This window comes from Dermacentor variabilis, chromosome 4, assembly GCF_050947875.1.
Source record: "Dermacentor variabilis isolate Ectoservices chromosome 4, ASM5094787v1, whole genome shotgun sequence".
NCBI classification, from domain to species: Eukaryota; Metazoa; Arthropoda; class Arachnida; order Ixodida; family Ixodidae; genus Dermacentor; species Dermacentor variabilis.
In genome coordinates, this window is record NC_134571.1 from 127711305 (window position 1) to 127725191 (window position 13887).

The 13887-nt window shown below is 45.8% G+C and overlaps 1 protein-coding gene across 11 annotated transcripts in view; it reads left to right on the plus strand.

The window, feature by feature from the left end:
• Orp8 (Oxysterol-binding protein-related protein 8) overlaps positions 1-13858 on the plus strand; it is a 131154-nt gene extending 117296 nt beyond the window's left edge. For all 11 annotated transcript variants that reach the window (XM_075690286.1, XM_075690287.1, XM_075690289.1 and 8 more), the window contains one exon: positions 5084-13858. In XM_075690286.1, the coding sequence (XP_075546401.1) occupies positions 5084-5385 (302 nt within the window). In that variant the 3' untranslated portion in view covers positions 5386-13858. The remainder of the gene's footprint in view (positions 1-5083) is intronic.
• Positions 13859-13887: the final 29 nt, after the last annotated feature.

A 13887-nucleotide genomic window follows, 5' to 3' on the forward strand; every position in this document is an offset into this window, starting at 1 on the left:
GTGAAAACTATGCAAGGAGCTTGTGCTATGAGTGTTTTGTTGCAGCGCCGAGCATGTCCGGCATTCCGGTAACTGCGAGTGAGCTGGGCATTTTGACGGATGACTGGAGGTGTATCCTTCCATATTACTACCGCTCTGATGAAGGGGCTTTAGCGTAAACGTTAGCAGTCCGCACGGTGCAGCCACCTGATGGCGTAGAGCTTAACCAGTCAAACACAGAGTTACTATTGCTGTAACCAAGTGTAAAAAATTCAAACGTTTAAAAAGACATGTGTTCACGATTATGCTCCTGCTCAAAATTGACACCAGCAGCAAAGTAGAGTACACTTGGTTACTGCTATATTAGTCTGTGTCTGTCTGGTTAACGTCTGCACCAACAGGTGGCTGCGCCATGCAGGCCGTTCACATTTGCGCCTTCGCTCATCCGGTAAAATGCCCGGTCCGCTCACACTTACATTTACCCGAGTACCAGACATGCTAAAGCACTCTGTTATGGTAGTAATCTTCTGGTGTGAAGTGACGGTCACAATGGCATAGATGCTGCTGCCGATCGGATACTCACAGCCCCATGTGCTGTAGCCACTGCGTTCGCATGTTTCTTTGCAGAGAGACACAATGTTGCAGCTTGACATGTCACTGATCACTTGAATTGCAGCCCGCAACGTAACAAAGGTGATCGATTGTGCTCGCAAAGAGAAAGCATGAGACCAACTCTGACCGCACAGCTCGCGTGAACGCAGAGAACTTGTAACACAAGCAGGCGATGTAAATGAATGCTCGCGCCTTTGTGCTGACTCTAATTGCTGTCGCTCTTGGACGACTCCGCTAACTTTTGCTGCGTGTCAACTAAGGTGGACGGTGTCGGCCGTGCACGCAGGAGCCTCGAAGGAAAGAACTTCACTCGTTCGGATCCGTTTCGAGACTGGTTTATTTACAAAAGATAGATCGAAGAAAGGAGAAAGGGAAGAGAGAAGAAACACAAAGTCCACATTCTCTTTTGGCCGCACCGAGGCCTTCGTCCTTGTCGGGGGCGCCCGTGCCTCGCACTGAGTAAGCGGTTCGCCGAAAAGCCGGTGGAACGGATCAGGTTGTCAGTAGATGCACCGGCCGGTACGTGGTGCAGTGGGGCGCCCCTCGCCCGTTCGCCGGCTCCCTCTCTCTCTTGTGTCGTCGGTCTCCCAACCACGGGTGGAACAATGTATGGTGGTCGTTTGCGACTTTCAACATCCTCCCCCGCAATGAGCGTCGGCTCATTCCAGGCCACCATTGTTCGCACATGCTGGCACCTCGCTGAGCTAGAGTGAGTACAAGGCTTGTACGGGTCGTCGCAGTTCGCTTTGGTTCGGGAGAAGGATCTTGCAAGCGCGTACTCGGCCATCTCTTCCAGGAAAGGTCTCCAAAACACGACACATTTTCCACATCTGGCGTGGAGCCTGATCATCCCCGAGGAGAACTATGTCTCCCTCACCGATGCCTTTCCCTCTGCCTGGCTTTGTGATAAGCGCTAAATGAAGCTGCAGTAGGTATTCGCGTCTCCACCGTTGCCAGAATGAGTGAACAAGCCCGGCACGTCTCCTCCATTGGCGTTTCTGTGCTGCCGATTTGACTTCGGTGGTTTCTTGGAAGGAAAGCAATCTCATTAGCTGGCGACGGACGAGGAAATGGGCTGGAATCAAGGGCATAAGCTCCCCCGCGTCCGAAGACGCGAAAGTCAGTGGGTGAGAATTTACGGCAGTCTCGGCTTGGGTTAGCGTTTGAATTTAGATTAGGCCCTGCGAAGAAGACGTCGTTCAGTGACAGCTTTCCCGCCGCTTTGGAGAAGGCATCGAATACGGCTCTCAACTTGGTTGTTTTGCTACCAGGCCGGACAACACCACGGTGTGGCAAGTAGTAAATGGGCCCCAGCGGGGACTCGCCCAGTTCGTTCGCTTCCCCGCGTGTCCAGCTTGCAGGTAGTTCCTGATTGCCTGATCGTAGTTTAAAATGGTTTCTTCATGTCGCAGAAGCTTCGCCGTTAGTGAGTGAAGTCTGTGCGATGCTGTGCTCTGATTGTCCGTCAAGTCTGATGCGTTCTCTTTCCATGGGAGAGCTACTTGGTATCTACTGTTCTTGTGGGTGATGGTTTCTTCAAAGGCCCGAAGAACGCTGTCGTCTTTGGCGGTCAGCTGTGCATCGTCGACGATCCCAAGATGCTCCATCTCCCAGAATGATTCTAGTTAAAGAGAAATTTCGTCGGGTGCGGTGGTCACACCTACCCGCATCACTCCGGTGCTCTTTAGTAAGGTTGCGATGGGCGATGTAGAATCTCTGCCCTGCAATGTCCACCCAAAAGCAGTCTCCATGGCCACGAACTTCTTACCGAGGCGCTTGACATTTCCCGTTGCTATATCCCAGAAGTGATCGGCCCCGATAAGCAGCTCAACTCCAACACCAGGATGGTAGCCGTCAGATAAGGTGTCAGCAAGCTGAAGGCCTTGTTCACGAGCGATGCTAGCCGTGGAGTCGTCAGGTGGTGGGAGGAGGTCTCCGCAGATCTCGGGCACCTCTAATGCTTCGATCCGGACTCTGGTGTTGCGCCAGTTTCGCAGCCAGCATTCCACGCGATGACACCTTCTTTCTTCAGATGGTCTCTCGCTTCCGAAGGCGTAAATAGCTAGCTTCTCCCCTCCTATGATGCAAAGATTGAGGCGCAGGGAAACCTCCTGTCGTATAAATGTTCTCTGGCTGCCACCGTCAAGCAGCATTCTCACCAGAGCACTCTTGTGCTGGCCTTCCACATACGCTCGTGCAGTCTGTAGAAGCACACGGGTCTTTCCCAGTACTGGTCCCACCTGAAGCAACGATTGCACTGTTGTCTCTTCAGGTGCAGCATGTTCGATTGAAGGAGGGCGTGTCAGTCTTTGATTGGGCTCGCAGACGCCAGCTGCATGTCGTCCAGAGCATTTTGCACACTTCAGCCACCTTGAAGTTCTGCACTCAGCGGCACGGTGCTTCTTTTTCACGCACTTGTAACAGTGCCTCTCTCTTGACATCACCTCCCTGTTCTTGTCTATGGGTACGTGGGCGACACAGTTCGCTGGTTGATGCCCTTCTGCACCACAAAATGCACATTGCGCCTCGCCATCGGTTACGGTGAGGACAGACGCCGATGGGTTTTGAGGACGAGCGTCCCCTTTGATAGGTGCTTTCTGTCTAATAGCGGTGTCCTGGTATCCATGGCGTAGTGCACTCTGGGCTCTCTCTCTGCTCTCGGCCTCCTCTCTCATGAAATCGAGAAAACCGAGAAGCTCGTCTTGGGGCGTTTCAGGTGAGGCGGCTTTCCGTCGGAAGTACGCTACGCAAAGCTCGCTTGGGATGCTTTTACGAAGGATGGTGAGAAGCAGCACGCCGTAGGTGCTCGAATACACTCCCAGCGCCTCTAGACTTCGGACTCCGGAGCGGATTTCATCGTAGAGGGACCTCAGCCTTTCGATGTCCCGCAGATTGTGCACTGGGCGGACGTCAAGCAAGTGCGACATGTGGTCCTCAATTATCACGTCTTCCTTCCCAAATCTCTCGATGATAGTCTTCACCGCGATATCGTAATTTCGATCGCTGATTGGCAACCCCTCTATGGCAGCGGCGGCTTTTCCGGTTAGGCAACTGGTTAAGTATTGGAACTTCGCTATTGCAGGCAGGGTGCTGTTCTTGTGAATAGTCGATTCAAATTGGTTCCAAAATTTCTGCCACGAGCACAGGTCCCCGCTGAGTTTTGCGATTTCCAACTTGGGTAACTTGGTGGTTGTTGATAGTGGCTGGAATGCCGCAGGTGGGACGGAACCAATGTGGTATGCTTCCTGCTCTGACGCGTTGCCTGTCACTGACGGAGTTGTCGACCGGCTCTCATTGACTGTTTGACTCCTGAGAGCTCTCTTGATCTTTGTTTTGAGGGAGCATATCTTCTGGGTGTATGCAGCACAAGCTTCTAATTCTGCATCTAATTTTTGAAGATCTATCTTCTTTTCGATGCTCTCGTTAACAGATTTCAACTCATCTGCTTGTTCAAGGATAAGGTCGAGGTGTTCCTCAAGCTCACCGACTTAGATCGTTGGCGATTGCAGTAGGTCGCTGGCCGCTGCGATGATTTTCTCGATTGCTTGTCGCAGGGCAGCTTGCTTCTTATGTAGTCGTTCCATGGCGCTTTCGACGTCAGCAGGCGAAGTATTCCCGGGTTTCGGCACCAAAAATGTAAATGAATGCTCGCGCCTTTAGGCTGACTCTTATTGCTGTCGCTCTTGGACGACTCCGTTAACTTTTGCTGCGCGTCAACTAAGGTGGATGGCGTCGGCCGTGCACGCAGGAGCCTCAAAGGAAAGAACTTCACTCGTTGGGATCCGTTTCGAGACTGGTTTATTTACAAAAGATAGATCGAAGAAAGGAGAAAGGGAAGAGAGAAGAAACACAAAGTCCACATTCTCTTTTGGCCGCACCGAGGCCTTCGTCCTTGTCGGGGGCGCCCGCGCCTCGCACTGAGTAGGCGGTTCGCCGAAAAGCCGGTGGAACGGATCAGGTTGTCAGTAGATGCGCCGGCTGGTACGTGGTGCAGTGGGGAGCCCCTCACCCGTTATAGAAACAAATCGACCAATATTCCAGCTATTATGAACCAAATTTGTTGATCATAAGTTGAAAAAATGGTCACTGACGTGACCTGCGCAGCGAATCAGATAGCTTGCCTAAGTCACGTCAATTGGACTAACTATGACAATTGTGAGGGGGCAGCTGAAAACTCAAGGGAGCCACCGGCTCAATTGGTAGTTATGCACATCCTTAAAACCTTATAATAAATTACCAGCTTTACACGGAGCACTTAAATGTGTCAATTAACGATCAGAACGACCTACCCTAACGACTCAGTATGTTTGTACAGTATCATCGAAATCATTTCAGGGTCCCTTTAATCAAACCACTAACATCTGTTCAGTGTGCCCTAACAGGTGGTGCCTTACATTTCATTTCTTTTAGCACTATTTTTACAGTGTACTGTACATGATAAAAGCAAATGGTTTTGTCAATTCTTGCTTTATCATCTTCCTCGCATGGCCAGCGCTGGCAGCAGAGGCAGGCAAAGGGGTAGCAGCACGGTTGGGTCTGCAGCCAAGCAGAGCAGTGCTGTCAAGCAGCTCCATATCTCAGTCCCTGGGTCCCGCCCTGGCTCCTCTGCAGCGCTCCCTGGAGGAGGCGAACACCACCCTGAACACGTTACAGCGACACCTTGAGCATGTGCTGCTGCAGCAGCGGCAGCTTGAACACCGGCTCAGCCAGCGCAACGACGTCACACACGTGTTCCTCAGTGTGTTTGCCCTGCTTGCATTACATCTTTTCCTCTGGGGCTGGTTAACCTCCTGATCGCGCCCTGCTGGCTCTGTTGTCTGACCTGCAGGGACAGGAATACTCTTTCCATATGTCTGCTTGTGATTGCCAGTGTAGCATGCCTTGCATGCAGTGTATGATACTAGTATGGGTACTGCAGTAGCACTGGTACCTTGTACACAGTGCTGTGATCAGCCGTGTAGCATACCCCACCTGCGGAGTACGATATTGGTATCAGTGGTGCCGGTACTATGATGGTATCAATACCTATTGTACCGATGCAAGGTACACAGTGCTGTGATCACCAGTGTAGCTGCCCCACATGTGTGTGATATTGGTACCAGTGGCTTTGGTACTGAAGTGGTACCAATTCTTGGTGGTACACAGTGCATGGCACGAGTGTGGCCGCAGCATTGTACCGGTAACTTTAAAAGCTCCATAGCCATCGTGCATGCGACAACCCTAAGCTAAGGAAGGCGAGTGTGGTAGACTTCCACACCCTCCTCTGCTTCGTAGAGCCGCGGATACAGTGGGGCCATCAGTACACAGCTTGACGTCGGCTCTGGTCACACAGATGCTGGCTATGGAATTTTTGAGGTGGTCTGGGTCACTTTCTGCCTGTATAAAGACTGATGGAAGCTTGGGAAAAAGAACATTGGACCCGTAGTTTATTTTGTACATAGGAATAGGGTTTTTCAAGTGTGGGTGTGGTATAATTGCAAGTGTAGAGTAAGTGTAGATTTTGAATGTAGGCGCATTGTGAACTTGGCTGTGTCACTGTACCCCTCAGTACTGCCAGGAAGAGTGTGGTTTCTCAGGGCAAAAGCTGCATGGTGTGGATAAAGAGGAGACCTGTGCCCTGAGTTATATAAATATGAGGTGAGCTTTTCAAATATGGCAACTGCCCTCACGTACCAGCCGCTCTGTGCCATCTGGTTCTGGACATTGCTGTCAGAAGGACAGCTCTGTTCTATGGTAAGAGCACCCTGAGTGCTTGGAAACCAGTGCTGACCACTTCAGTTGGGCCATTGTACATAAGAAAAGAAATGCAACCATCAGTGTTACTGCTGCAACGAGCTACATGATGCCATCGCATTTAGTGTGGCTCAGCCTTCTTTCGTTAGCTGGGGAAGAAAGTTGAGCTTCTTGGCCAACTTCCTGCACATGATAACACAGCTTTAGATATCTTGGACATTTTGAGTGTGCACCTGTGGCACCACTGTGTGGTTTAGTTGAAGCAAAAAGTCCTCCCTCCCCCTTTTTTCTCCTGTGTGAATGAAAATATTTTAGGTGTTCAGAAAATACGCTAAAGTTGATGGGCTGACTATTCATCACTGAACGCTCCAAGTAAAGAGATTGGATGGGGGATTTGCGGAAAGCTCATCACTACACAGCTTGTAACATTAGCTTGGTGTGACAAAAAGAAAAGAAAAAGCAAGCAAGCAAACAAAACAAAACAAAATTGCTTGTAAAAACTGTCTTCACGCACATAGAGGCAAGTGTCTGAGAAGCATTCTGTTATGGGCTCATCTTTTTTGTGTAGCTGGAACTGCAATGAATGGCATTGAATATATTCCGTAGAGGAAACAGATTCTGCAATTGTGACACCGCGCTTAGCACCTCTCTCTGTGGTTAAGGCACTGCTACATTTCTGGGGCTCTGCAACCAAATTTGGAACGTAAGAATGTCACCCGCCTTTTGTTCTCTAATATGTGAACTATCAAGCAAGTATGGTGGTTGCGAGTCTCTTGGAATGTCATCATAGCATACATGCTTGTTCGTGGTGGTACAGCATGCACTCATTGGCTTGCTCCTGGTAGTGGTGGGCTTAGTCCCATGCTAATTTGATTAACAGCAGCAACTTCAATACGTTGCATTCATAAACAACATTTCACAAGCATGAGGCAGAACATTTTGAGCTTCACAGTGGATAGAAAAGCTGAAAGGGTTTCTATATCCTGCAGTTGACTGTACTTATCGGATTAGCGTAAGAGCAGTAATGAGAAATTCAGCATTAGTTCCTAGATTCAATTGTATAACTGTGCTATAGAGGGCTTAAGAAAAAGAAAACAGCGCATTCCCTGCCCTATGTGAGCTCACTGTGTAATGTAAAGTGATTGCAGCAGCCAGGCTCATGCTTATGACAGTACTGTCAAGAGAAACTGTCGGTTGTGATGAGGCCACATATTCTTGCTAAGGCCTGAAAGCTGCATTGATAGTTACTGTAGACACTCTAAAATGCATGAGATTCAAACACAGGATAGAGGCAATTTTTTTATTAAGGGAAAGGGAGAGGGAGGGGGTAATTCTTTGCATAAATTATGCTGCTTGTAAGTACATGGAGCGTGCAATACCAATACAGGTAGGCCTGAAGCTTTCTCAGAACATGGTCAACACACTGACTATAGAAAGGCTTTAATAGAGCTCTTGCTAACATTCATTTCTCTGTTACCTTTAAATCGCAGCACAAAGTAAGTTTAGTTTATTTTTTCCTCAATTTTTTTAGGATGATGTACCATATCTGCACGTAAACAATGCAGCCACAACTGTAATGCGAGAGGGGATTCTTGATCTCGGAAAAATAACAAAAATTTTACAGTAGACTTCAGTAAATTCAATTTTTCAGTTAATTTGATCCTGACCAGAGATCCCAGCCAGCACCTATGCATTTATATGGGCCCATACTTTCGTTATTTTGATCCTAATATTAGCCTTTGCTGGATAATCTGAACCTGATCAGTCAGCATGCGCGTGCCTGACCTAACCTAACCTCGATAGTGACCCCTTTAGTGGCGGTGTCTGTCTTGGCAGAGCGTAGATGACAGTGAACGCGGGACCACATGCCACAGAACACATTTCTGGCCCGCCTTAGGAAGATTTTCAAACCATAACCCACTGGATTCTAATGAGCATCCTTCTTTATTTTTTCCAGAAAGTTGGTGCAAAAATTGCTTGCCTGGTGCAATCGATACCAAACCAAAACCACCTTCGTGGCATTCATATGCTTTACCGAATAACACGGGCGCGGCGAAGCTAGCTGATTTCAAAATTTGCAGCGAAGCTGACTTTAATAAAAAACCTGCTGCCGTTGTGCAACACATATTAGACCCTCGCCCATTTTTTCCCAAGGAAATAGGGTACATGTTAGATTTCTATTTTGTCTAGGAGCTTTAATGCCATTTCTGGGCTAGTTTTCTACGTTAGACACATAGAAAATGGGTGTGCGTCTGATTTGGGACATGTAATAATCGAGCAAATACTGCCAAATAAATTGGTGGTGTTTTGGTGTTTCTTCTGCATCTTGTTCAATTCGACTTGCCCAATATTTAGACCAATTTCGTCAATTGCATCAGGGTTGAATTAACGAAAGTCGACTGTATTGCGATTGTAATGCGAATAATGTCGTAGTGAAATGGGCAACAACGTGCAGAAGTGGATGGCCACAAAGGTTTATGCATTGTTACAGCTAACTGCAGTCGAAAAATAAAGTGAAAGGACAGCTGCCGACATGCACCAAGGTTACTGGAAATGCAGGACTTCAAAAATGCCCTTGACACTATTGAACATGACAAAGCCTTTCATAGATTGCACGGTCTTCCACCGCGTGACTTCAAAGACCACTGGCTTGCCGCACTTGCACACGAGTGCCGATCGTCTTGCTCGAAGTTGGGATTAATTAATACACACTGACCACATTGGTGCAGTACTAACAGACTTCTAAATTGGGACAAGAAAGATGTTGAAATGCATAGTGGCAACTCCCGGCATTGGTGGCATGGGCAGGAGGGCTACATATGCAGTAGCAGTTGTGGTGGTGCCTGTTAGTTTAGCTCATTGCAGTTTGAAACGCTAAAGAAAAGAAAATTTAAAAAAAAACTTTATATTTGTACCATGAACCTGAATGTAACACGAGGCATGTTCTGAGGCCAGAGATTCAGAAAAAAGATTTTGTTGTGTTCGTGCAAATATGTCAATATCCCTGTCACACAGGGAATTTTCGATCATGATTGAGTTTATTGACATCAAATTACATGATCGTGAATGGCTATGTTGTGCTTGCTGCAGAAGGGAGCCAATCGTGGTTGAGAAATTAGATCCTTATCAGGCTTGATCAGGATCAAAAGTGCTCTGTGTGGCTGGGGTTTAAGTATGATTATCTGTGCATAACAAAAAATCCTGTTCTGCTCTGAGGTGGATCCAATTTATTTATTTTACCGTCTTTGAAAAGTCTGTTCCTTTCTGCCTGATCTGCCAGCCATACCTTCGTCGATACAGAATGAGTTCTGTATTTCGTACGGGCGTGTGCTTTCTTATTGAAGTTTACAGGTTTAAACATGAACATAATGTGCAGTGCTTTGTGCTTCTTTATGGCTTGATTTTGTAGAATCTGAGGAGACAGCTGGCACGTCTTTTTACTGCTAAAATAGTTAAAGCTCAGCATGATGGTCGCTGTGATCAAACAAACGCTGCAAAAAAGATTTTCACTGAAACCAGCACAAATATGTGCATTACTATTATGCATGGTAACTTCACACTGCAATCATGCTTCTGCGCAAAACATGCAAAGTGAAAACACCCCATTTGCCATTAACAGTTGATGACTACTTGTTTAAGGCATGTTTTCTGCTAATGAAGAAATTACGTTTTATAAATTGTGTGGAGAGTAGGTTTGTGTTCGGGCATAAATGAACCAAGCTGTGAACGAAGTTTCAGTGAGTGCAATAGTATTGAATGATAAACTAACACATGGTCGTCTTCCTCATAAGGGGTGGCAGGGTGACACACACAACGCTTATTTAGAGAACTTGCAAGTGCAATGGTCTTGTCGAGCAGGCTGTGGGCGGTAGCAGTTCATGTGGTGCCAGTCATGTGGCTGTGTGCTTTGTGAATGTAGACAAAGTATTTGAAGTTTAGAGTTTGCAGAGTTAGGAGGTGACATACGTTGAGCGTGCAAGAAACGAACTGGGAAGTGAATGTTATTGCTGAATGATGGTACTTGTAGCAACTGTACACTTCGCATTACAGGCAGTGTCAGCTTTGACTGTGACTCCATGCTTCACTGTTATATATCTGTACTGCTAACTGCAACTGCAAGCTATTCTCTCACTTAGGGAGGCCGTAGGAGTCTGAAATTACAGAATATGCGCTAGCATACTTTTAAAAAAAATATCTTCAGGTTCACATACGACTTTAGGATCTCGGAACTTTAGCTCTGGAGCATAGAACGGCACGTCGTGGCATTTCGAGGAATCACTTGCGTATTTGATTGGGCCGCCTGTGATCTGCTGGTCTTTGTGCTTCAGACACAAATGTCATTGCACAGAATGTTGCGCATGCTTTTTTTTTACATGCTTGCACTTGTACTGATGTGTTGCTGTGCAGGTGCAGCATCCTGCTTGTGCTAGTTGCATGGAGATGCATTAGCACACACTGCTAACCCATAGTTTCTAGATATAAATGCCTGTTATGTCATTCGCTGTTGTCGTGCGAGGAGCAAGGTGTCTTTCAACCACATTGCAGCGTGAGAAAATGGGCGCATTTTCAAAGCAGAAAGTATGCTTCTGACAGTGCAAATATATAGTGTTATCTCTCAACAAGCAGTTGATGAACCTACAGGCAGTTGCCATAGCTAGGCTACACTTGATGCGTGCTGGAAGGACGTGGTAATTTAGAGGCCAACTGCAACAAATGTTTCAATTTGACTAAATTGCCTACAAATTGGTGTACATAGAAGCGACTTTGGAAATGCTGAAAAGCTTGCAACTTTATAGCTTTCTTATTAACAGCCTTTAAATAGTACTTTAGATTCCGACATGTGGTTAGCTGATATGGCAAAAGCCCTGAACCCTTGTCTCCGAGATTTTCAGCGTGCTGCTGGCACCGCCCAATCTCAGGTCACACAAAGAAGCTGCACTGGTTCACAACATTCTGTTTATACCTATTGATACCCCCCACCCCCCCTACTTTGGTATAAAAAAACAACTATTTCTATTACTTTTCATGGGACATCCACTCATTATTTGAAATGTAAAATTTTGCACGGAGCCTGAAACTAGGCCTTTTACACAGTTAAAGCTTTGTTCCAGTTGGCCTCTTAAACATAGCTGTAGCTGGTATCTCTTGGAGAAGGCAGCTGGCCATTTCACATACGATTGCTGTCAGCCTATGCTTACGTAAACCTTGATAAAGTGATATTTATGCACAATTACATCCTAACTTAGCTGACTAGTTTGCATAGCATCTGAGTAAGTGGGATAATTTGGTAGTCTTTCATCACTTGTCAATTGTGGTTTTACAGAGCAGCATGCGGCTGTATGAGATTTTGTTGAAAAGCTCATTAAATAAGGTCATCTACTGCTAGTTGATATTGTCAAGCCCAAGTACTAATCTTGCTTTGTCTGTCTCGAAGTACACCTTAAAAGACGTCGAGCCTGTACCGTAGTTTATCCTGAGTGGCAGTACAAATATCTATGACGCACTGCATATCACAGGGGCCTACCTGCATAAAGGCACGTCTACAGAGGTCAAGAACAACTGAACTGTAGCTTCAAAGGAAAACTTGGATCTGCTTTCCATGCTTTACGTGAAAAGCTTCAGCAGGTTGAGATCACAAATCTCAAAGTACTAAGTCTCGGCTTGCAAATGTTATGTAATGTAGGGCATTTCTCTGTGCAAATGTTTGTAAAAAAATCCTCCTATCCGTGCACACTACTTTGGACTGGAGGACACAGTGGTTACCTTGTCGCATAATAGATAGTGTGAAGAAACTGGAAAATTGTAGCTGTTTTTATACGGGATAGGAGAGTGGTAATAACCTTTATTAAATCTGACATGCTTTTATTTTATGCCAGTTGTTTCAGTTTTTTGTAATGCTTGAGATCACTCTTGCTTTAGCACCGAAGCAAGGGCTCAATGTCTTGTACAGTAAATAGTAACTTTCGTTTGCCCCTTTATTGGTTGAATGAGCACTTGAGCACCCGTATTTTAATTGGTGCTGATGTCGCATCATGTGGTTGTGGCAATTTTCTTTTTATAACTGTCGCATTCAACAAATTAATCGATGTTACGAGTCAAATGTTGTTGTTTTTTTTTACACACAATTGTTTAGAGCACTTTTATTGCAAATGAATTTCTGTTGTTCATTCTAGATTTGATTTTGTTTGCAAGCCTGCTATGGGGGGTGGCCTTTGAAAGAAATTTGTTTAACAGTGCATTATGGCCATTGCTACTACTACATGTATAGCTGCGCAGTTTTGCACTTTAAAATGCATTGATAGCTCTTCAAGATTGGGAGTGTTTGTAGATGGCAAAGTCTTATTACCAGCGTTCACTTTCTAATTATTCTTTTAATATACTGCTGTTCTTGCCTCCAAAACACTCGCCTCTAGCATTGCATCTTGCTTACACTCAGCTTACGTGCATATGTAACCAATCTTAACTAGACAGCAGTACTAACTTACTGGATTGTAGATTGCCGAATGTAAGAGCTTCTCTTGTTTAAGTTGATCTTGTGTCATCTTTTTATCTTTCAGGTGAGAATTCTCGATTCACTTCTTGTGCCTCAATGTTAACCTCATAGGTAGGGAACCTTTAGAGGTATGAGGAGTGGATATGTACCATATATACTTTGCAGATGATGGAACGGCGTTGCATAACGAAAATGTGTGCTGTTTTGGGATGGTAAGAGGGCACAGTGCATGCATCTTTCGCTTCTTTTATTCACTGCAGCCTGAAATGCTCCTAGAATCTGCAGCATGTACTTGAATGTATTTAAGCTTTTGTTCATGTGATATGGGAACTACTAGGCAGCTTATGCTCTTCACATGCAGCTTGGTTGCTGTCAGAAATTGTGGGAAGCCTCACATTGCTAGTCGTTTGCAAAGTGGCATTTCTGTGCTGAGTGAATACATTGTTATGCGTGTATGCTTCTGTTTTTGAGCTTATACTCTGCAGATTGTAAATATTTTTATGTCCGTATACGTACTGCTGTTCTTTTGTATCTTGTTGCTTGGATTATTCTCAACCATGCTGGCAGCTAGCAATCACTTGGACAAGGAAAAGCATGCCTGTCGTACTGTACTATTTGAAGTGGTTCACTAATGTGTACCTCTGTGTGTATAGTTCGTAAAATGTGTTGCACTCTTCCACAGATGCATATTTCAGTATGTGTTGCATCCTTAATTGTGCCATGATTTTGCAGTATTTGACATGCACCTTTGCATCTGTTACCTGAATTGAGTTGCTGGCATTATGAGCAGACGTGCATTTATTTTAATTTTATCTTTATGCTGTTTACGCTGTGGTCGCATACCACAGCAGCATGTGCGTCAACAGTGAAGATGAATTGTTGAACTTGGGATTTAAGATTTTTACATGCGACTTGTGTAGCTGATGGGGCCGACGACGTTCCTTCATGGTGAAGCTGTGTCGTACCGTTGTACACTTGTCGAGTTGTTTTTATAGAGCTGGTTACTGTAGCATGTAAATAAAGAAAAAGTTACGAACAGTGCGTTCTCTACTTTGCATGAATATACTTCG